Source organism: Taurulus bubalis (assembly GCF_910589615.1).
Source record: "Taurulus bubalis genome assembly, chromosome: 9".
In the NCBI taxonomy this organism is placed as follows: Eukaryota; Metazoa; Chordata; class Actinopteri; order Perciformes; family Cottidae; genus Taurulus; species Taurulus bubalis.
In genome coordinates, this window is record NC_136597.1 from 15,627,974 (window position 1) to 15,653,430 (window position 25,457).

The 25,457-nt window shown below is 37.2% G+C and overlaps 1 protein-coding gene across 1 annotated transcript; it reads left to right on the top strand.

The window, feature by feature from the left end:
• Positions 1 to 4,445: 4,445 nt before the first annotated feature.
• LOC306741744 (ras-related and estrogen-regulated growth inhibitor-like protein) lies at positions 4,446 to 5,672 on the top strand (the record flags this gene model as incomplete). Its single annotated transcript, XM_079224060.1, has 4 exons — positions 4,446 to 4,494; positions 4,594 to 4,647; positions 4,732 to 4,799; positions 5,247 to 5,672. The coding sequence occupies 4 exons, from the start codon at positions 4,446 to 4,448 to the stop codon at positions 5,670 to 5,672; spliced, it is 597 nt and encodes a 198-aa protein (XP_079080186.1).
• Between the last annotated feature and the right edge of the window lie 19,785 nt (positions 5,673 to 25,457).

A 25,457-nucleotide genomic window follows, 5' to 3' on the forward strand; every position in this document is an offset into this window, starting at 1 on the left:
ATCAGTGTATAAGTGGCTGCTGATGATGAATGCCTTCAGTTTTATCAGCTGCAAGCAACTGATTAGCTCTGAAGAAATTATCCTTTTGCTTTGGACTTAAATCTTAATCTGTCTTTTTCTGCAGATGTCCAAATATAGATTTCTCTTCTGCATTCTCTTTGGGATAGACATATTGTCATTTAAAATCTCATTGTTTTACAAAATGCAGATGAAAAAAATGCATTTTTCAGTTTAGTTTGTTCCGTGTGCACATATTTAAAGTGGTCAGTCCACTTTGGTCCAAAATTAAATATCTAAAAAATTGTCTGATGGATTGCAATGACATTTTTTACAGACAATCATGGATCACAGAAGATGAACCCAGCTAACGTTTGGTGAGCCTCTGTCTTTTATTCTAGGTATTTTATTCTGTGAGTGAAATGTCTCAACAACTACTGGATTTCCATAACATTTGGTTTATTCATGTTCCCTTCAGGATGAATAGTTATAACTTACCGAATTCCAAATACATGTGAAACCAATGACATTTCCACCAGCCACAGTTGTACTGTTGTGTTTACTGAAAAGCAAATGTTAGCATTTAGCTAAAAGCACTGCTGTGCCTGAGTACAACATCACACAGCTGCTAGCATGGCTGGAGACTCGTCGTCTTGTTTTAACAGCCAGGATTCACTGACTATGTGTAATGTGAAAGGGGTCACCTGTTGTGATGTAACTCTGAAGTTCCCCTGAGCCCTACAAACATTTTAAGGTCGCACAGCTTCTTGTTTTGGTTTTATAGCCTGCAATTGTATAGTTTATCAGGAAGCTCCTTTTAGCAATAAAACTCTGAGAAACCTGCCGTACATTTCCTGCTTAGCTGCCAACAGCAGACCGACACAGTTAGCCTCTGGTGAACATAGTGGAGTATTTAACAGTTAAAGAGTCAAATTGTTCACTTTCGGGGGTTTGGCAGATACCCATGGTAGAACTAAAACGAGGTTGAGCATTCATCAGGTGACCAGAAACACAACTCCAAATGAAGGTTAATGTTTTCTGACACATTTCACAACTTTATCAAGTAACAATATGTCAATGGTATTGTGAACAGCTTGTTCTGCTGCTGCTCAAATAACATAATAACACAATGAACACATATGTGCACCAGTGTTTCTGACATGAACATGAACTTATGAGGAAAACATTTTCTTTTGACTGCAAACATATCTGTGTGTAATGACAAGTGAATACACAAATGCATGACTTGCATGGAGTAAATACATGCAGCCATATTCCAATTATCCAATGCAGGTAAGAAACACTGAGAACTAAAATCTGAATGTCTTTTTTACCGGCAACCTTTAGTACAAGACACTTAGATTTCTTCATAGTTTTAAAATGGGCTGAATGTGAATGTAATGTGTTCACATCACTGACAACCTGAGCATCGTACTGCTGCCTCAGTTCAGTTTTATCCTTCTCCATTTAAAGTGACACATTTCAAATGGAATTGCAAATCATGTGTACATTTAAATAAGGCCTGCCATCTGACGTCTTTAATCGGGAGGATAGTGTTCAGTTTATTTCCTTATCGCAGCCCTGAAACAGGGAAAAGTGGAATTATCACAAACATACAGTGAGTTAGTTAAGTCCCTAAGAAGATTTATTTGCATAAGCACACACAGCCAAAGCAGCTTCCTGTGAAATGTTTTTTGATCAAATAAGACCTTGTATATAAGTACTGTACTTCTGAGTATTGCAGAGGTTTGTGTCTTTATTCCTCCAAGTTATTATATGCATTTCAAAGTACTAATAAATATGTTTGATGATAACATTAATACCTACAGTAATACCTGAGTCCTTTGAAATGACTAAACCGCCAAATGTTCTCTTTTTAAAGTCACTGAAGGATGTAAATGAATTATGGAACATACCAGATAAAGATGTTTTGCTTAATTAAATCCTTAACTATGCCACGCATTAAAATAGTGTTTGATATTGTGTCATTCATGTTCATTTACACATCACATGCTGGAAATGGTTATACAGTTTGACAGTTGGATGAAGTTAAAGTTCAGTTTGCTGACACATTACTCACTGTAACAGAAGTGTGAGCACCCTCATCAGCACTGAAGCATATTTACATTAATTATTCTCAGTGACTCAGTGAAGTTTGTTGTTTTAAACAATTTTCTCCCTTTGGCTGAGGGCAATTTGACAAGAGCAGTGAAAAAAGGAAGTAAATAATGTCAGTCTCTAAAGCTAAAACTCTGTTGTGTTATGTCTATCTATGTACATGAATTTCTCTGTTTTGGTCATATAATATGCCTCTCTCACCACTCTAGTATCTCTGCAGCTGTACAAATATGAATTTTCATGAATGTGGCACCTTCGCTGGCCAGGAAACTTAATGTTCTGATGTCTGATGAATGTCACACAGACACGTCAGGATGGTAAAAGTCATTGATGTAAGAACATGTGATGACTGTGTATGTACATTGAGAGCAACGGAATATTCCTTATCTGTATGCCCATACATGGCCAAAGAAGCTGATTCTGACTGATATATTTCATGAACACAATTTGATACATTATGGCCTTATTTACCTCATTGTTTTAATGGTATTGTCATAATGATACATATAGGCATTTAAAAGCCATGTGAACTACTCTTTCAACTTGATCAGGTTCCCTATTATAACCACGTTCACAGTTAATGCACCAACAAACAAGGCTACAGGACGATTACTCAAAATCTGAATTAGAATCTGAATTAGAATCAACTTTATTTGCACACAATAAATAAAAAAAAACTAAAAAGGACAACAAAGTAGAACAAAGATAAAGCATACACATTTAGCTACTATGTACAAATATGAATATATGTTGAGACATTTCTAATTAACATACATGCTAAATAAGTAATGAACAGTTTATTTTATGACACACTGAACACTGCAGTGTTTGCAGTAAACTCCAACAAAACCTGTGAGGGCGAACCTTAAGCTATTCCACATATTATGTGCAAAATATATTCCAGAAAATCAGCCATAACCATCGCTTATAGAACGGAAACAGACACATATTTAAATACATCTTCTTGGAGCTTCCACTCTCAGAATAATCTTATTTCAACAAGATAAGAGAGAGGACATAATATCAGAGATGATATGAAAGGTTTCTGTGATCTGGTTTTACTGCTGCAGCTTACTGTCGCCGAAGAGCTTTTCTTATTACATCAATATAAAATGTGGAAGAAATCAGTGGTAAATAAAAGAAAAAACATGATTAGTAGACGTATCTTAAAATGATGCCTGACTTGGTCTTTGGTGATTGATACATAGAAGTATTAGCAATCATGCACAACTTGTACATGCACACAAGAAACCAGGTTACTGGGAAAAATCTGATTAGGAAAGTGTAGCCCACAGCGTAGTAAGTCAAGCTTGAAAAGATACAGATAAATCACACACACACACACACACACACACACACACACACACACACACACACACACACACACACACACACACACACACACACACACACACGATCCGATATCCGATCTAACCTCCGCCTTTTCTGGGGGAAATAAAGTCATCTGTTAGTGGAAGACATTTATAGAAAGCTGGTTCCCCCTGGTGGTTGTTGTTATTGCTGCAGCAACAATGCAGGCGGCAAATGATTAGCCACCTGCAGGCAAAGGCGCTTGACAGGTTTAATAGGATGTGACGCACTTTTTCTTTTTTGTATTATCTCAAACTCCAAGACAAGAGTTTTGTTTTGTTTTGTGAAAGCCTCAGTGATCCGCAACAGAGGTTTGGCGAACCCTGCAATAGTGGGCATATACTCATTTATAAGTAAAAAGTCCAGCATTAATAGTTAAAGTCTGTCACAAAATGTAATATCAATAAAAAAAAGTATAACCCTGTGAGTATATTATCAATATCATTACTGATGCATTCAAGCAGCAACTAATGTTTTCGTTGATTGAGGTGCAGTTATTTGATATACTGCTGGGTAATTTAAATCAATATAAATGTTTCATATTCTATACGATGATCATATATTTGCGGGTAAAATCATAATTCGCAAAGTAGCTGTCATATAAATGTAAAAAGTGCTTTCTTTTTCTATAAAATGTAGAAGTACAATGAGTAATGAGTAAAGTACAAGTAGGCCTACTTGAGTCGATGTACTTAAGTATATTCCATCGCTGATTTTCATAAAATGTCATAACAAAAAACAAGCCTGTAGAAAACATATATTCTATTCATATATCTTTTTCAACTTTCAATCCCCTGCAGCGCGTTCCTGCGACAGACAGGCGCGTGTGCGAGACCACGTGAGGGAAATAATTGTTTCGGTTGTTGTTGTGGGTGATTTTTTCTTGACCCGCCCACCTGTGTGTACTATAAGAAAGCTCACATCGAGCTCAGCGGCTCCACACAGCTGTCTCACTGAACATGGATGCCAACATTGTTGTTATGGGGACAGAAAGCGTCGGAAAATCAGGTACGAACGTGTCTGCATTGGAGAAATAGTACAATGTGTGTGTGTGCTATGCATATATCTCTTTCTGGTGCACATGCGTTAAATATTGTTGTTTTCCAGCGATTACTGTGCGTCTCTTAACTCGGAGATTCATCGGAGAGTATGGAGATATTGGTAAGTGTCTGTTTTACTAACATCGATGCAATGTAGCATTTTAGCTTCATCTAACTTTCCATTGACTGAACTTTTATCTTGCAGAATCCATCTACAGTCACAGTTTTGGGAGGGAATTCACTCTCAATATTTGGGATTCGCCTTATTCTGAGGTGAGGAGAGACATACCTATCAGACATTTGCATCAATGATTTCTTATTTTATTAATTCTGCTGACAAGCTTTGCTGTTACAAAATGAAGTAATCCTCAAATTGAGTAAAAGTTTAAGTGTTACCATGTAAAATACTACATTATAAGTAGTTTCTTCCTTTTTAAAATGTGCCGTGTTGATATTATGGTTAACTATACTTTTGAGTAAATTTAATTAAAATAATCGTTCATAATTTAGAAGATGATCGTGTGTGTGATCATAATCTGCAAATAAACTAATAATTAAAGCTGTATTGCAGTAAAAGTACAATATTTGTGTCTGAAATGTAGTGGCTAAGTATAAATGTAAAAACTCAAGTAAACTACAGGTCTCTTTGTAGTTGAGATCAGTTTTTGGGGAAATGTATAATGTTACTTTCCATGTACTTAAATTATCTTATTTTTGCAGGACTTGTCTGTGATGACCTCACTCTTTGAGAAGAAGGTCCAATGGGCAGACGGCTACGTTCTTGTCTACAGCATCTGCGACAGGGCCAGTTTCAACGCAGTCAGCAGGCTCATTCAGACCATCAAGTCCACAAAAGACTACCTGAGTGCAGATAAAGTGCCCATAGTGATTGTGGGTAATAAGAGGGACCTGCACCACAGGCGGACAGTACCGAGCGAGGAAGGCCGGCTGCTGGCTCTCAACACAGACTGCCACTTCTATGAGGTGTCGGCGGCCGAGAACTACCACAGCGTGCTCATGGTGTTTCACGGACTGGTGGACAGGATGAAGGACGCCAAGCTGACCTCAAAGAGGCCTCTGGGATTCAGGGGCATAGTGAAAAGCATGTCGGCAGTGTTTGCCAGGAGACGGACAGACTCCTTTTAGTAAGACAATGACAGAAGAGGAAGTCATTTTCTACAAATCTTCAAAAGAGAGGTTACATTGTGTCTATTTGACTGGATGGATTACAGTCAGTAAGAAATAACCATGTTACTGTGCCAAAGGTAACAATGAAGTCCCCTGAGGCCGAGACACTGCGGCGATGGGAGCTGCTTTTCGCTTAAAAGTGAGGAAAGACTCCAGAGAGGAAAAACTTCAAGTAACAGGAGACTGATGAAAGCACAGACTTGTTAATTAGACAGATACTTGACATGTAAGATATGGTTGTGTGCAATGAGGTATGCAATACGTTTAAGCTGTGAATTTAGATTGGAAAATATGATGTGCACAAAATGTGCCTTTTATTCACAATGATGACCAAAGACTGAAAAAAAAAGAAAGTTCAAAGGTGAAACTGGAAAAATTGACTGAAGGTGTCCTGCTCAATCATGTAATTCTTGAAGTAAAACACATTTTTATTTATTAAAGCAAAAAACAACAACGTTTTCTATATTTATGAGCTCACATTTTTTATTCATTTGTTGGAACTGAATTGTATTGTTTGTTTGAACCTTGTCTTGCAAGGTTTTAAATAAAGCATCAAATGTGATTTTAATTTTATTTGTATCAAATTCTCATGTCTCTTTGTCAGTAACATTATTACTCTTTGATGCCTACAAGGTAATACTCATGCCTTGTAAGGAGTGATGATGATGATTGGTCATGATGATGGCTGATTTTGTAGAAATTCAGTGGTTTGCTCAAGGAAATTTAAGCAGGATGGATGCTAATTATTGGATGAAAGATGTTTCTTTACCGACTACATCATCCGACAATCCCAAAACTAACTGCATCAGGTTGGTTTTTGGCTTCGTCTGTCCTCACTCCACACTGACAGCTATAACACATTTCGTAGTCCTCTAGCTGCAAATAACTTAAGATTTAATGTGTTGCGTAAAACAGTTTGCAAATGCAGGTTTAGAGACCTGAAAATGCCCACTGAGTACCAGTGTATTTGTAACTAGAAAATGCATGTCCTACATACACCCAAGATTGGAAGCACACATGAAAAAGTCCTGATAAACTGCTGAGAATGAAACAGAAGAAAAGAGATAAATCCGCAGATGTAGCAGAAGAAGCTGGTGTGTCTGCAGCCGCAGACCAGCAAAGGTCCGTGTCCAGATGCGGAGGTAACAAGTAGCCAAGCAGAGGCAGAGGGCAGCTCATGCCTCTGAGGTGACACAAAAGGTATATAGAAAAGAATGAAGGTAAGTCCCCCTATAAACCATATCTGTGTTTTACCCTTTATGTGATGTTGATTGATGGTTTTGAAATGGTCTGCCATAGTTAAATATCCAATTAGGACATTACTAGACACTAATGCCTTGCAGTTTGCCTCAGTGATTTAATGGTTTTATCTCCAAATGAATAGGATGTCAAGAGAGCTTTGCTAGCTTATGCTTGCTAAACAAATTGTAAATGCTAAATGTTTGATGGTTAGTTATTGATAACAAAGATGCTCTACAATCAGATACATGTAGAATACTAAGGGCTTGGCACTAATGTGAGCTCAGTGACGTAATGAACCCCTCCTTTTATTGTTTTTTTGGTGACACTGGAAATTAATATATGCCTGGATGGACGTCTCAACAGAGCTTTGCTAGCTTACACTTGCTAAACAAATTGCAAATGCTAAATAAGTTAATTCACAAACAAAGTTACAAGTACTTGTACAAAGGCCATAAAGGCCCAGATTTACAGAGGCATATCAAATTTGGGTATTAGCGCAACCTCTTAGGCCTACATTAATAGGAAACATAATCGAAAGAGCTTGCTAATGCCCCCCCCCCTGAACATTATTAAATATCATGATCAGTTTGATGGTTAGTTATTGATAACAAAGACGCTACAATCAGATACATGTAGAATACTAAGGACTTGGCACTAATGTGAGTTCAGTGACATAATGAACCGCTCCTCCTTTTATTGGTTCGTTGGTGAGGTTATAGCTGAATGTTTGCCTTCATGGATGGGGCGAGCCCTTCAAGCACAATCAAATGAATTAGGACAATTGTTAGGATACAATTAGGATATTGTACCCCGGCAAAGTAAAAAAAACAAAGGGGCATCTATCTTAATTAATGACTGATTGCAGTAATCAGGTGAGCAGGCTCAGTGACACACCCACAGGTTGGTGACCTGAACAGTGGGTCGAGCTAACATGCTAAATGCTAACATGCTCGTGGTGGATCATCGTTCAGTGTTCACTGAGGACCTTCGACCTTCAGTTAGGTGTGCGAGGACGTTTCTGCAGTTTGAGACTGTTAATCTCTGATGTGACCTTTGATGTTGTATGTGATTTAGTGGCAGCAGCCGCTGTGGAGTTTACATTTTGTACATTTCGACGTTGTCTGCTTTTGTGATTTATACTACTCTTGATTCTAAAGGAAGTTTCAGGCGCCATTGTTTCCATATGTTGTTTTATGTATTGGTTATCATTCTTTTTTTTATTTTAAATTGCTTGAATTTTGTCTCTTTTCTGATTAATTCTGTAAGTCTCTGTATTGTCTGCTTTACTGAACAACCTGTAAATTGAAACTTTCAGAATTGGTTGGTGAGCTGCAGAAGCTAAAAGCTGAAAGACATTGCATTGTTTTTGCAAAGACATTGAAAGTGCTGTCTTGGTGTTGAGTAGAACTGGTGATAACACACAGAGAGGTACTACTTGAATAAGACCCAATACTTTGCTGAATATGTAGACGATATGTGTCATTTGTGTAGCTAAAGTCACAAATCAATATATATCTATATAAACAGTTGTAAATGGCTCAAGCCTTCCAGAGGTGAATAACATGCCAGCCTATGGGACAGTAAAGCGCTGTCTTGGTGGTTTGCAGCAAAGTATTCAAAAACTGTAAGTCCTATTGCTGAAATCATCTCAAAATGTCAATGTTTTAATGTAACAGACACATTTAATTGTCCACACAGATGCTGTAAAACATCCAAAAATGTACTCTCATTTCTTCCCCAGTCCTCCCCATATCTTAAATTAAGACTTTATCCTTTTTGTATTTGAGGAATTTCTCTAGGAGACCATTTCCCCATGAAAGATTCCTCTAATTTCTGTCTGGCCGTCTCCAGTAAACTTGATGTGACCCTCAACATTAGGCGGCAGACATCCCGATTCTTTTTTTAATCCCTTCAACCTCTGTCGCTAAGTGTCAGGAAGATGTCCATCTGTGTGGCTCAGGCAGCAGCATGGGAGGGCAAATGGCAGGTATGCTAGTGCCGGCTCCCCCTCTTTTCTATTTTTGTTTAAGAGGAATCGGACAGGAACAAGGCAAGGGTTAACAAAGTAAGACGGGGCAGTCTGGCCCCTGCAGGTCCTTGTCACAGTCTGCGGTCATTTCACAGCACGACCCAGAATATACTGCAGCCTGACATGTTTCACCTGCAAGAGCTGCCTTCATGCGTCTCCATGTGCTGCTACGATGACACTGTATACATCCAAGACATGTGCAAACCACTTTTCAGTTTGAGTCTGAGATGAAAATAATCAGTTTACTTTCACAAAATGGGTTCCCATTTTAATGACACTTAATGAGGAAAATGCATTTTGAATAATTATGATTAAATTACGATATTGCATGAGCATATTAATTTGCATCAAGTCTTGCATTTTAAGTCTTGAAATAATACAGGCTTTTTAGACAGCATTCTTTTAAGACACCTGAAACAGGCAACATTAAGGCTACGTCACATTAAGGCTACGTCCACACTAATACCCAAAATGGAGCGATGAGCTCACAGCCGCAGCCATGAGCTTTAGCGACAGGTAGCAGAAAGTGAAACTACTAATACAATGTTCTCTCTACCTCTGAAAGGTAGGCGTTGTAGTGTAGGCAGTTATTGGCAATGCTGGAATAACAATTTATATTATTATAAACGTCTGCAGGATATTCTGCAGTTGAATAAGGTTTTCACCATCTGAAGGACTGTGCATGTGCATTTTGTCGAACAGCTAATAAAAACGCCCTCTCTTTGAAATTACCTGTGATTGGCCAACGCCCCCCTGGCACAGCCCTCTTCATGACATGGCACTTGGCCCACTTTTAAACATTTGAAAAATAGAAGTTATGGTCAGCAACAATGTTTCCAACCTGCTTTCAAACAGGCCCCGAGGCCAGAAATCAGACCTCAGCTCATTATACCGCTCTCACTGTGTCACTATCCGCGCGATGGTGTCCTTTATGCCAGAGTTTGGATCTGCAGGCATAGCTGGCACAGACATCTAAAACCTTTTGTAATAGAAACAGTGGTTTGTCACATGAGGAAATGTTTTTTTACAACTCCACTGTCCAGGTTTGGTGATCACTGCTGGAGACTAAGCTACTGTGGAGCACCTGGTTCAACATTGAGAATGTGTGATTGTTCTTAGACTGACTGAGCTGGTGTTTGAATATGGCCTCTCTGCTATTTTTAATGAATGCACCATGACTCACTCACATCCAAATGCATATTCCACCCACCATCCAGCTGGATGTGTTTGTTTATAAAGCCATTTTAGTAGATTGAATTTCAGTCAGATTGAATTCTGTGTGTTGGCTCCTGAGATGGTGGTCTCAGTGCATCCTTTAGTCAAATAGTAACTAAACTCCTGGACCCTGACTGGATGCTTGAAGCCAAAGTCACTTAGTGGAAGAATGAGGTGAGTAAACAAGGAAGTACAGTACCCCTGAAACTCTTTCAGGTTCCTCAGAAAATACTTCAGGCTTTAAAAAAAGAAAACAGATCAAACAGTGAGGTCACCAGCTGTGATCTTAAATAGTTTGGATTTTCATTTCTTAATCCGTTTTAACATAAAACCCAGGCTAAAGTATCTTTTCGAGCAATGTTTATGAGCTCAGCTTCTAAAAGGGCATCATCAAAAGACAGCTGATGATTTGTTGTGTAGATCTCTGAACCCACTCTGCCTGCAGGTAAAGTGTCTCTGGCTTCAAAGAAACGCAACCGACATGAAAGTTTACCGTGCAACCAATCTTCATATGTTTACAAGGAATATAAACAGCATTCAGAGATTAACCTGAAATCTGATGTGAAAGGAAGAAATACCAAAATTCATTTACTTTTAAAATATAATCTAACATATGCATCTAGATGTCATAGCTTCAGGTCACGTTTTAGACCTCAACTGAAGCTGCCGGGCAGTTTTCAAGAGACATAACTGATCAATGCAGTAACACAATATTGTTTTCTTTTGCCTTATTAAATACAGGCACGCTTTATTTAATTACTGGGTAAGCAACTTAAATAGGATATATTAGCTAGGAGGTCAGCAAGTTCAAAGACAAATAAATAAAAAGGGTGAGACCTACAGTAAGACAGCACTGTGTTGAACACAAAAATGAACTAACATTTCTCATAAAATGTGATTTTACACAAAGAGTAGTATTATATTTAAACGGATTAACTACGATCCATAAAGAACGACTGGACAGTTGCATGACACTCCAGTCCATAACGATCTTTTAATTTTCAGTCTCAGGTTGCTCTGTCCCGCAAACCTCGACACAGGCAGAGAACGGTTCCTACAGAAACATTGAATGGGAGTAAAAAAGCGTTAAGTAAACATTGTTTTGGGTTTTGTTTTGTTTTGTGTTTATAGGGATCACATGTTTAAATGTCTATGTTTTACTATGTGTCTGTCTGTTCACTTTACTATTTGTGCAAGTAATATTATTATTAAAGCAAATTTAACAGTATAACAATACAAAAGAAACATTTTTAAGGAATAGTTTTACATTTTTAGGAAATATGCTCACGCCCTTTTTTGAGAGTGAGTTGAGAAGGGTCAATAGGCTCGTTCGTTAGAGCTGCACCTCGCCAATCCAGACAGAGCAGGCGTTGTCAATAAACTGTAATCAAGCCGGACAGTTTTCAGCTGACTTCAAAGCAGACAAGAAGTCACAGAAAACATGCTAACTCTTAGCACGAACGCAAATGAGCATTTTTTCCAAAATGTTGAACTATTCCATCAAATGGAAAACCACATGACATGGTCAGGTCTAAACTTTGGACAAATATGTAGTCAGTGTGTTTTGCTACTTTCTTTTTGATATTTTATGGCAGCCCACTTATCGAAAGAGAATGCTCAGAAGTTTGTCACATGACAAACAGCATGTAATGTCCCCTTTTCCAGATGAATAACCTGGACTCTTACTGTGTGGCGTTACAGGCTTTGTCAACCTGACAATGACTTTCAATTTTCTACTCCAGCATTTACACGGGGGGTCTGGAATGTGCAGTCACTAAAACAAACCAAGGTGCTCAATGAGCCTTTTCGTCAACCACATTTAATAAGCAATGTGTTAACTGATCAAGAATGCCAACTATCCCTTTGCTGATGCCCTTTTGCCTTTGTTAAGCTCCCCTGCAAAGACTGAAGGACCCCCTGCTGCACTGTACAGCTCAACAGTTTTCCAAATAAGGTTGTGGTGTGTACACAGAACACAATTCAACCCTCTGCATGGAAAGTATGGAAAGTTCAAAGTTCAGTAGCACATGGTGCCTTTTAATGGCTCATCTTACTGGTGCTTCTCGGTGCTTCAACGAACAGCACTTTGGTGGAAATCCTTTTGAACATGAAGACCTTTTGAATACTCATGCCAAATATTGCACATCTATTTCTATTCTTCCCAAATCTTCCATTTTCTCTTTTCATTTCAAACGGCCACTAAAGGCAAGCAAGGCGGAAGATTATTTTGACAAGTTGTCAGGTGCTCTTTGATCTGTAGGTTTATGAAACCATTTAGAATCGGAGTAACAGGTCACCAGAGAGCATTTCTGACATAGCATTGAGACACTTGTCAGATGTCTCTTCTGTACTCTGGAGCTACAAGGCGTTCAATGTACACCATGATTGAAAAGGATTATAATTCACTTTTCTTTCATCAATGCTAAATAAATGGTCAAATAAGCTATTCATACTTCAGCTTTAGCGTCTAAATGCATTATAACTAACACTATCCAGCAGATCAAGAGATCCTTTGCTTGTTCAAGCCTTTAATGCAATATAGTGCAAGGTAGTCATGTCTGGAGGGCAGAGCTGCTAATACGTTGACGATCTAATATAAAATGGTTGATTGAGTTGAGAAAACGTTTCCTCTCACTCGAGAGGTTCACGGGGAGGGAAAGAGAGACACGTGAGCCGGTAAATGAAATCAGGCATGGGGATGAGTGACTCATCATGCTGTAATGGGTAATGAGTTCAATCAACAATGTCAAAAGCAGAGAAGGTTTAACTGATTTGGGTAAACAGCAGTCACTTCTGTGTCAGGTGAAATGAGGAATTCATCAGTTATCATGAGCAGTGTTGCAATAAATTGGAAATCGGAATGAAAATGCTTAATAATGTTTATGGAATTGGTTCAGGAAAGCAGCTATAATTAAATAACATTGCCCATGTGGGGGATCCAACGTAAAAAAAATAAAAAATAATATGATTTAGAAATATGATAATTCAGATAACTGCTTTACATAATTATGCAAATTTATGAAAATAATAGTTTTGACATTTTGGGAAATACACAATTGCTTTTGTTAGATGAAAAGATTGAGATCCACTTATGTGTGTAGGGCAAATAGTAAATGACAGCTAACGGACAATTAGCCTAGCTTAGCATAAAGAGTGGGAATATGACTGGCTCTGTACAGTGGTTACACAATTAGACGAGCAGCACCTCCAAAGCTCACTTAATAACACATTACATCTTCTTTCTTTAATCTGTAAAAAATAGTCTTTGTTCTATTCTAAGTTAATCAAGGGTGCGGTGGTTCGGTTTGTATTACAGCTTTTTGTATGCATATTTCTCAAAATATCAAACTATTTATTTTTAATTCATATTTTCAGATTATAATGGAAACCCAAATTGTTATATAAAGTATTACAAATCATCTAAAACAATGACATAACATTGTTTGACTGAAAGGTGGACCAGCCTCCCCGCTGTAGCAGACACTGCCTGCATTAACTGGCCATAGGTGGTCTCATAAGCACACACAAAACTGGGCGATGGGTGATATTTAACTAATAGGCATTTATTACTTCAGTATATGTTTCCTTTTAATTCCAACTTCACAACAATATGTGTGAACACACTGATAATTTAGACTTTAATTTTTTTAACAAACATCCTGAAAACTTGGTTTCAAATCTTAAGTGTATTGGTGCAACATTAGTTATCATGAGCACAAAGCAAACCCACTCTGCAAATGTTTAGACACCTTATTTAACACTCATATTTTCAACTAATCTTTTTTATCACAACTGTGTAGATCTGATTAACTGACAGAAACAAGCCCTTAATTGTCGTTTAAATTATAATTCAAATGTTAAACTCTTTGCGTGCAACAAAAACTGTTGTAATTTTGGCAGAAAATGTTGTGATCACGAAGGACCATATCCCCGATAATGTTGATCAAGAAAATAGTTTTTTAGGGCCTTTAGAAAAGAAAGGACATCAAATATAGAGAGACAAACATTGAATGTGTGTTTTTTTCTCTGATGAAAAGTAGTTATCATTTTCTAAATAGATGAATTACATTTCTTAATGATACTCTAATTGAATTAGAGATTTGATTCTAAGCTTCATCCTTTTATTAATTCTTCAGAAATGTCAGTGACATGCAGAATGTAAATGTTGCTTAAGCGCGGATTTACCGCGAACGATGGCTTGTCCAGTTTACATGCAACATGCTCCACACAGCATGTGCATAACGAGTCCTCTCAGCAGGCACATGCAGCTCAACAACTTTGACCGACTGCCAAGCTGAATTTACTGCAGGGGTCCGATGTTGTGTAACAGCCCCCTTTGTCTGATATCCATCCCCTGAATTATGCGAAGAAAAGGGGAGTTGCAGGGAATGTGTTCTGAATGTCATTACTTGCATTTCCAAAACATTTCCCTGAGAGCTACGTCCAAGCCAGGGTCACACAGCAAGACGTCCAGTGGGGTGTCAACTATTATGTAGAGTTAGAAACTAATAGGACTAACACTGAGGTCTATATATAGCTGTATTTATTAGTATTTAATCCGTAAGGTTTTTGGCGTATAGCAATTTTCCGTGATTGCAGCATAAGGCAGGGAAACACCTTGGACTGATTACACTATTTCAGACTCCCTGTGACACCAGTTGATAAGGGGCATGTCTTTGTAAAAAAGAGCAGCTGAAGGAAGCACACATACTAGTGGCACATATGAGAATGTGCTAACTCTTGTAATTCAAGCCCAGCACCTTCTTGCCGTGTGTCAACAGAGCTAACCACGGACTCGAGCTGACTCATGACCAAACATTGATCCTCGGGGAACACCATGCTGATGCTGGCGTGGAATGAAGACCCTCATTCACGACCGAAAAATGCAGTTTAATCAGATTCAGGACGTTATCTGTGAGCCAAAAACAATTTTCTCAGCCAATGAGCAGAGTTCAATCAACAATGTCAAAAGCAGAAAAGGTTTAACTGATTTGGGTAAACAGCAGTCACTTCTGTGTCAGGTGAAATGAGGAATTCATCAGTTATCATGAGCAGTGTTGCAATAAATTGGAAATCGGAATGAAAATGCTTAATAATGTTCATGGAATTGGTTCAGGAAAGCAGCTATAATTAAATAACATTGCCCATGTGGGGGATCCAAAGTCATGAAATATAGATTTTTATTCAAACTATAAAAATATTGGCTTTTTTATGGCGCAACATGGACATTCTAGAGATGGCATTAATTGTGCTCTAAGTTAGGTGGAGAGAAAAAATTAATATGATTTAGAAATATGATAATTCAGATAACTGCTTTACATAATTATGCAAGTTAATTAAAATAATAGTTTGACATTTTGGGAAATACACAATTGCTTTTGTTAGATGAGAAGATTGAGATCCTCTTATGTGTGTAGGGCAAATAGTAAATGACAGCTAACGGACAATTAGCCTAGCTTAGCATAAAGAGTGGGAATATGACTGGCTCTGTACAGTGGCTACACAATTAGACGAGCAGCACCTCCAAAGCTCACTTAATAACACATTATATCTTCTTTCTTTAATCTGTAAAAAATAGTCTTTGTTCTATTCTAAGTTAATCAAGGGTGCGGTGGTTCGGTTTGTATTACAGCTTTTTGTATGCATATTTCCCAAAATATCAAACTATTTATTTTTAATTCATATTTTCAGATTATAATGGAAACCCAAATTGTTATATAAAGTATTACAAATCATCTAAAACAATGACATAACATTGTTTGACTGCACATACTGCCAATTACCTCCAGTATTTTGATCAAGTGAAGATGACCGCTGATGACACACAGAGGTGTAAGACTTCCCCTCTTGATTCACGTTTGAGTGTTGTGAGCAAGCTGATAGCCATCTGATTGTAAGCTTCACTGCACAAAGTGCTTTCCAGAGTCCAAAGTCTTCTGAAGCTGGGCAGCAGGCCAGCAGCACAGACTCCTGAAAGGAAAGCACTCAACTGCTGGACATGGAAATTAGAAGTGGGGCATGTCTGACAATCTACCTGCCATCATTACTTAACCTCATTTGCTGAAACATCCGCTGATGGATAAATAAGGCGGGGCATCACATCAGCAACAGCAAATTCAAGATCATTATTCTCATATGAGGTGCTGTTGATAAGTTGGAAGAAAAAAAATAAAGGAAGATGTAAATATGTAAAAAATACACTTTTCGAGAAAAAAATCATATCCAGTATATTTTATAATTTGGACTGTGTGTTTGTGAAAATGTCCAATGCCTTATTGTTGGGAATCTGTGCAATATGTTCTCTGCATAAGGATCTGTGCGTGTTATTGCAGGTTAATTGTAGTTTGATTGTACATTATAGGAATCCTAAGGGACACAATACAGGCTAATCTAGTGAGAGCCCATGCTAATCACTTCATTGTTCATCAAAACAACTAGTGTCGGTTTAGAATTAGTGGCCATTAACTTATTTTCTTTGAAAAAGTCATCTTTACTGACCACACATTGTATATATATATATATATATATATATATATATATATATATATAAAACTTTGTGTGTAATGAAACAATGAATCTTACAAAACATAGAACAATACAAGAGAGACCAATACACTAGACAGGTTTTGTATTTAAGTTAGATCAAAAAACAGATCAAATCAACGCTTTATTATATTAATAATGATGATTATTTAGGTACATAGCACCTGTCATACAAGCAATGCAGCACAATTTGCTTTACAATAAAGGAAAATAGACAATGTGTAATGGACTATGACATGTACACACAGAATGTTATATTAAGAAAGTTCATTACTCTCATGAGGGCACAAACTGTATTTCTACAAATGACCACAGGAGGGCAGTTGTGTGTCAGTGAACTGTATGGAATGTGTTTGAATGCTTATTTATCTTTGCCTGTCTGTCATTCTGTCTGCATGTCTGTCTGTCGAGGTTTTTAAGCAGCTGAGGTTGTGCACACATTTGGGCTCATATTGAGGAACAAACAATTAATCTGTATGTGGACCTCTTGAATTGTGAAATCAATTGTGCTCGAGTGTCGGTCGAGAGCCGAGGTGTCACATCTGGTGAAGAACACTGGTGTGATGATTACTGCTCACTTGATGGGGAAGCTGAGAGCAATACAACAGTGAGGATGGAGGGTAATTGCAGAGGAAAATATTGTTTCTGCACTCAATCCTGGGGCTTCTCTACTGCATTATTTACATTTCAACGTGCCCACTCTGTGTTCACAATTCATGTTTAATTGAAAAGTTAGGTCAAATGCACAATTCATGTTTAATTGAAAAGTTAGGTCAAATGCAAGTAGTGCAACATTCATGTCGTGGATTATAGAGAAAAATTGTGCAGTAGAATGGCATTCAAGACATTTGACAAGTGACATTTGACACAACCCGCCTGGGCATACAGCCCATTGACTTTTATAGCTATGTGTGTCTCTAGAGAGGGCAATTTCAGTCAGTTGATTGACAGGTTGATCCACCATCAGTACAGACTAAAATATCTCAACAACAACAGACCTATTTACCATGTATAGACATTTAAGGTCCCAAGATGATGAACTACGCTGACTTTTAGCGCTGTTCTAGTCTTCCGGCCACTCAAAGCCCTTTCACACTATTCATCATTCACCCTTTAACTCATTCACAGTTACGGGAGCAATTTGGGGTGTCTTGCCCAAGGACACGTCGATACAGGCTAGTGGAGCCAAAGATCAAACCTCCAATCCTGATTGAAGGACGACCCTGCTCACCACTGAGCCACAGTCACCCCAATTGGATGGATTGCTATGGAATTTAGTACACACATTCATGCACCTCTCAGGATGGATCCCAGTGACTCTAGTAATGCCTTCACTTCTCATCAGGTTATTTTGCTCAATGCTTTGGTTTATGATCAAATACCTGCAAAGCTAATGAACATCCTCTCAGTCTCAGCTGAATTTTCTAAAGGATTTCAATGCTTTTACGGCTGTTAAACTTGCACACAAAAAAAATCTCAAAGCACCCGAAAAACACTGAAATGCACCCAAAATGCTCTGCAAAGCAACAAGCATTTTTGTGTTCCTGTGCTATTTGCACATATTTAAGTGGGCCTCTCTATGCAAATGAGCCTCATTTAAAAAACTGTCCAATTCACAAAGATCAGCGGTAATAGTCACGCAGTTACAGTGAAATTATGAGCATCATCAGAGAGTAACTGAAGCACATTTATACTGACACACTGGAATATTCACCAAAATATTATTTGTTATCTCTGTCATGTTTAAATTCCTTCCCTGAAGTTTTGAGGAATGCCTCTGCACTTTGTGGGTCGGGATCTGACGCTTGCAGTCTGAACATTTTATTTTTTATTTTTCTCTCTTCCATTGTTGTATCTATTGTGTTCTTGGTTCAAAGGGAACATTCATACGTTGCCACATGGATAATTGCAATCAGACACACAAAGGGAAAATTGTCACCTTAAATGTCTGAAACAACATCCGTGACAAACAATTTGGGTTTTAAATGCATATAAGAACCATATAAAATGTGTTTATTGCATCAAGGCTTTTTGACTTTGCCAGAAACCTCTATTTCATTAAAATAACAAAAAAATGTTTCAAATGTATAAAATGCTTTGGTTGAAATTATGACCTTGTGAATTAGGATCTTGCAAATCTATATGTTGTGTTATGACTTGTTCTGCTTTTCATTTTGTGTTTTTATTAAAGTTCTATTGCTGAAAAAAATACTTTTTAGCCTTTTTCTTGAAGTAAATATACACTACCGTTCAAAGGTTTGGGGTCACCCAGACACATTTTCAGTTTCTTCGCAATTTCTTGCATGGAATAGCCGTCATTTCGAAGAACAAGAATAGACTGGCAAGTTTCACATGAAAGTCCTCTTTTTCTGGCCATTTTGAGAGTATAATCGAACCCACAAATGTGATGCTCCAGATACTCAACTAGCTCAAAGGAAGGCCAGTTGTATAGCTTCTCTAACCAGCATGCCTGTTTTAAGCTGTGCTCAAGGGTTTTCTAATCATCCGTTAGTCTTCTATGCGATGAACAAACACAATGTACCATTAGAACACTGGAGTGATAGTTGCTGGAAATGAGCCTCTTTACACCTATGTAGATATTTCATTAAAAATCAGATGTTTCCACCTAGAATAGTCATTTACTACATGTATAGAGTATTTCTGATTAACTTAATGTTATCTTCATTGAAAAAAACTGCGCTTTTCTTTGAAAAATAAGGAAATTTCTAAGTGACCCCAAACTTTTGAACAGATGGTGTACATGGGTCGAAATTGACCCGTAACACCATAGATGTTAATATAGTTAATAATATTAAAAATTGTAAATAAACAAAACTAATTTATTTAAGAGATGTGTTCTAATAACCCTCAGTAATAGTCAGGTAACACAACAACCTTTTTTGTATTTATATGATTCTATTGAGGTTAATTTTACATTTTCTTAAATTGAAATCGAGGGGTATACTGACAAAGAAAAGGCCCAGAGGCATACACCAAAAATATACAACAATATGTTCATGGATAAGGAAGCCTAACAAGGTAACCAAGAGATGAGAAACAAATTGGATGACAGATAATTGTTTTTAGTGTATTTTACAGCTGATTTAAAACAGTGGTTGGCTTACCGGTTAACACAAGAGATGGTACTAGAAAGCTAACACAAGAGGAAGATTAAGTGTTGACATTTCACAGCACTAATGGTTGACGCTTGGTTTTACCTTCAGTTTTTATCTCTCTCCATCTTAAGAATAGAGAGAGAGACACGCATACGGGGCTTTTTCTTTTGCTGGGTAGAGTTTCCATAGTTCCTTGTTTGTTCTTATTTCGACTTCATGGGGATGGCTACCTATACCTAGTATGTACCTACCTATACCATTTTCTCTAAAGAAATGATGTAATTTATTCAGAGCAACTATGCCACCTTTAAGGACAATATCACAATTGTTGTGCCACATTCATTTGACAACCACTTATGAAATGAAATATTTTTTTTATTTTAATTCTACTTTTAACATGAATTTTTAATGGCTGTTTAATGGACACTTACATGGAATTATTTTTATTATGTGCTATCCTCTTTCTGTTTTGGTTGCGCAGTGATGCTTCGCACTTCCTTTGTGCCGTACATCCAGCCTTTATTTTCCTGCCTGATCGTGACCCTGTGACACACATAATTGCACTGTGAAAGGGAGGCTATGAGGGAACCATTTCTAAACGCTGATGATGTCTTTATTCCTTCGGCAACATTGTGTAATCAACATTACTTCATAATTCTAAGCAAAAAACTAAATGTTTCCCACTTTCAGGGCTGCATTTCCTAAAACAACTACTAGATTGACAGGAAACATGCAGGCAATGTCATTTTTATTAAATCCAATATACTTTCTTGGCATGAATGTAACACAGTCAATATTGCCAAAGCACCAAGTAATTAGGAGATTATAATACAATAGAAATAGAATTTTTGTCAAACCAATACCAGAGAAAGTAATGAGAGTCTAGCTGTTCTTAAGGCTCTAGGGCCCTAGTATTTCGCTTTTAATTTATGCTGTTTGTCATCTTCTTTACTCTTAGCCAGTGACATATACAGTGGTATTAACACATCTGAACAATATCTCACAAGTGTTACTTTTTATTTTGATACAAATATTATTAAAATATACTTTGTGGTTGCAGATATACTCCTTTTTTATTTTGGGTATGCAACTTTACCCAATTAAAGAAAAATTAGCTCTATTTTTTTAAGATGAAAAGAAAACTATAATTTCTGTGTAATTTGAATATTAAAAGGAACGACACTATTCTTCTCTCTGACACAATTTAACTGTAGTATATAAAAGAACAGTACTATGGAGACTACATATGAGCTGTACACTAATTTCTACTCTTTGATGTTCCACCAGCATATGAATCCTTATAGCTGGAAGATATTACAAGAAATAGCCTAAAGTGTTCCTAATTTGCATATTACAAAATTGCATGTTCGTTTACATTTACGCTCGAGGCTGAATTGTAAAAGGAATTCAGAAAATTCAGCTTTGCTCGACTGAACAGCTTTAAAGCAACTATGAAAACGGATTGCGTAATTGCATGACTATTATTAGGTGTGAAGACAGCATCAGCTGAGTGATGAGTCTCAGACATGTGTAGGTCAGTCTGGCTCCAATGTGAATCCTTTAAAGCTGGTTCTAATTGATATTGGTCTCTCCTGTCTCTTATGTTTACTTTGCTGGCCAACAAATGAAGCGGGGATGAGTCTGCTGCCTCTGTAAAAGGCCACTCTCACCATTAAAGTACACGAGAGAAACATGCAGCTACTATTATGGGTTGAGAGCTGCCGAGGACTGTCTGAGAACCTATACCTTGAGTTTTAGGGTACTTAGATGTAATGATTTTCATTCATCAGATCAAATTATTGTCCATATTCCTGCCAACTGCTATAAGACTTTATAATAAATCACCTCTTGGCCAGATCCTCCATCAATTAAATCATCAACATCAATGACCCTCGCACCGCTTTTGTCGTTTAGTTAGTCACTGTACTTCTATTTCACTATATATACACACACTTCATATACAGTGCATATCCTTTGCATTTTTGCACCTTCTTTATTGTTACATTTTCTTAAATTTAAAACGCTCTGCAGTTTTGTATATATATTGAGTATTTTTCATACCTAATGTTTTTGTGTCTTCTATGATACTTTGCTCGCTGCTGCCACAAACACATTTCCCCTTGGGGATGAATGAAGTATCTATCTATCTATCTATCTATCTATCTATCTATCTATCTATCTATCTATCGATGTTGGGTGGCTTCCTGTTTTATTTTGTAGTCAGTGTCTCTTGTGTCCTCTGTGTCCCCGCACTTCCTGCCCCCGTCTGCCTTCTCACTGATTATTGGCCGTTTCTCAATACCAAGTACACAGGTCTTGGCTTGTGAACTTCTGGAATCTGGTCTTGAGAGTCTGGACTTGGGAGTCCAGACTCTCAAGGACAGGAGAACGCAGGACGGTCTTTCTGCAATTGGAACAGCAGCTGACTTGATGACGTCACCACCTCAGCTGTTGTTGTCATGGTTACTCTGATTCTTCACTGTAAAGTATTTTTACATTCAAACAAAATATGACAACCCTGCTCTTTTTGTACTGGTTTCACAGACATACACATATCATTGTATATATATATATATATATATATATATATATATATATATATATATATATATATATACATATACACACAGATACACATCTCATTGTATATATATTGTGTTTATAAATATGTATTTTATATAAATACTTATATAGATACACATAAATGTAGATATAATATGTTTATAAATGTGTTTTATATATACTTATATAGATGCACATATAATTGTATATTATATATTTATAAATATGTACTATATATATATATATATATATATATATATATATATATATATATATATATATATACATATAATTGCAAACAATTCGGTCAAAAGTACTAAGACACCGCTGTAGTTCAAAGTAAAAGTTACATTAAAATCTTAAGTTAACCTTAACCTTTCCCTCAGTCAAACTGATTTAATGTGACTGTGAATAAATAATAATGATTGCTTGTTAAATCCTCGAAACAGAATTATATCTCATGTTTAATCGATACGGAGACATCGGAGCCAGCGGATCATTTCAAAAAGTCCAGGCGAGATCAGGCTGCTCTCGGGGGGCAGCAGAGCGCTGACGGCCCGGTGCTGCGGGGCTCACGGTCCCGCGAGCAGGACCTCAACCCGTCGGCGTATCTTTTTAAGTTGGCCGATTCTTGAGAAAGCGACCACAGATTTGATGCTTAAACAACTAACTTCTCGCCTGAAAACATCCTAAAATTACATTTTGTGACTCAACAACGGTAGTATTCAGAGAATGTCAACTTTCAGTTATGAGTTTTCTCATCCATCATTGTTCCCCGTTTGCTGGTCCGAAATGCATTCTGGGATATTGGCTCTCTCAGGAACGCTCAAGTCTGCTCTGATGCGTCCCCGGTAAAATGGGCGGATCAAGTCACATCCGGACATTTTCACCGTTCTTGGCGAGAAGCGGACTTTTGAATTAGAACAGTACTTGGGCTGTGACTGATGACGTTGCACGAGTTCACGAGAACACAAGTACAGAGAAGAACGCTGATTGAGAAACGGCCATTGTGTATTCCTGTCACCTGTCCTTGTTTCAGACTCCTCCCTCCTCGTGTGCTTTTCCCCTGTGTAATTGTGAAGCCCCGCCCTCATTGTTTCCACCTGTGCCCAGTTGCCTGTCTTCCCCTGTGTATTTAGGCTGCGGTCAAATTGTCAAATAATTACCTCCCAACGTCTAACCCTAAGCACTTTTCCTTAACCTCTGTGGAAAACGTCACGGGGTTAAGAAAAGATGGGAAGGAGAATTCATGAGGAGTTAGGAGAAGACAACCACGGTGTTTGGCAAATCCGAAAAAAACGTGAAATTAAAGAACGTTTTAGATTTTTCCTTATCTGGACTCCTGTCGTCTCCTCCTGCACTTGTTTTTTTGCTCCACCACACCCGGTCGTGACTATCTATCTATCTTTAAGTCTCCTGTTTTTTTTTTTTATCTGTATGGATTAGGCATACAACACCATTTCTACTCAATAAAACATGAACTTTCTCACCACAAGATTAAATTGCACTCTTTCACACTAAAGGATGTAAATGCAACACATATATAATTAAAAAAATACAATAGCATTATTTAAAAGGAGACAGAATATAATTGACAATTGTGTCATTTCAATAATGGTTTAGCATTAATGAGTCTGAACTCACAACTTAATTGTGCAAATTAAAGACAAAACTGTCAGAGGCTCTAAATGAGCCTTTTGTTTTTGGCTTTGTGTTCTTTAATAATTGTTACTTCTGTCTGTGTACACTTCTTTGTAAAAGAGAATAAGAAAGGAAGCAAAAAGAAAGCTGTTTCTTAAAACTCCTTTAATAAATTACAAAGCACTCAGACTCAACAGTGTAATGTGTATTTCATTAAATTACATGGCAAATTATATATTATACTGCAGGAAGAGATTATTCAGTCAAGAAACAGAGCCTCTGACCTCATCAGTCCTATTTTTACTTTTTTATTTTTCCTCTCAATAGTGTCTTTGAGTTTGTGAAAGGTACTTCCATATTTTTTGTTTTAAATGTATTATGGATATTGTAACAAACAGTATTATGAATAGACACCGTATTAACTTTTTATATCTTTGATTTTATTATTTAAATTCAATTTACTTTACTGCTAAGCTGTCCTGTTTTATGTTCCAACACATTCTATTGTACCATTGACCCTGCGTTAAGCTGCATTTGATTAATTAAACTAATACAAACGTAAAATAAAATAAAAATGACTAATACAACTAAACTGAACCTATAGGTCCCGCTGGCCATCACTCTGAACCTAAATCAGTCATACAGTACCAAAATATCCAATGCTACCATAGATTATAATTTTTGTTTTGAATGCTCATTTTCATTACATACTGCTTATACTCATCGAGTGTATATATATATATATATATATATATATATATATATCTCCATTCAGTATTTATTTATTTGTACTGTTTACAACTTACAAAACACTTGAAATACATTTAAATTAACACATGATGACCATTGACTAACAATCAAACAAAGGTAGCATTACATAGGTATACTTAAACATGTAGATACCAGGAGCTAAACTGTGCATCAGCTAGAATTAGCTTGCTGGCTAAATTAATTAGTTTAATGCGACAGCCTATAGGCAGAATCGCACGCTAAGAAATCTACTCTGCAGATGGACTGACTGAGCTTGTATACAACAGGATGTTTCCCAGCCCCGCCCACTCCCTCAGTATGTCTCTAAATACACACAGATAGTAGCAAAGATTTATTGCCCGGAGAGTACCTACTGTACCTGCGGCACTGAATATATTGTCTCGGGTCACCACAAATACATGAATGTATGGAACACACGTCATGTATCATGACAGTCTGCATCAGCACAGAAACTGCAAGCCGAAGCTTCAAGGCCATGAAAACCTTTTTGGTCAATGAGCTTCTTATCATTCGCGATGGGTTCATACATAATAATAATAATAATAATATTAATAATAATAATAACTACAACTTTTATAAGTACATGCATGTTGCATGTATTCAAGCTATTTCTAACAATAAATG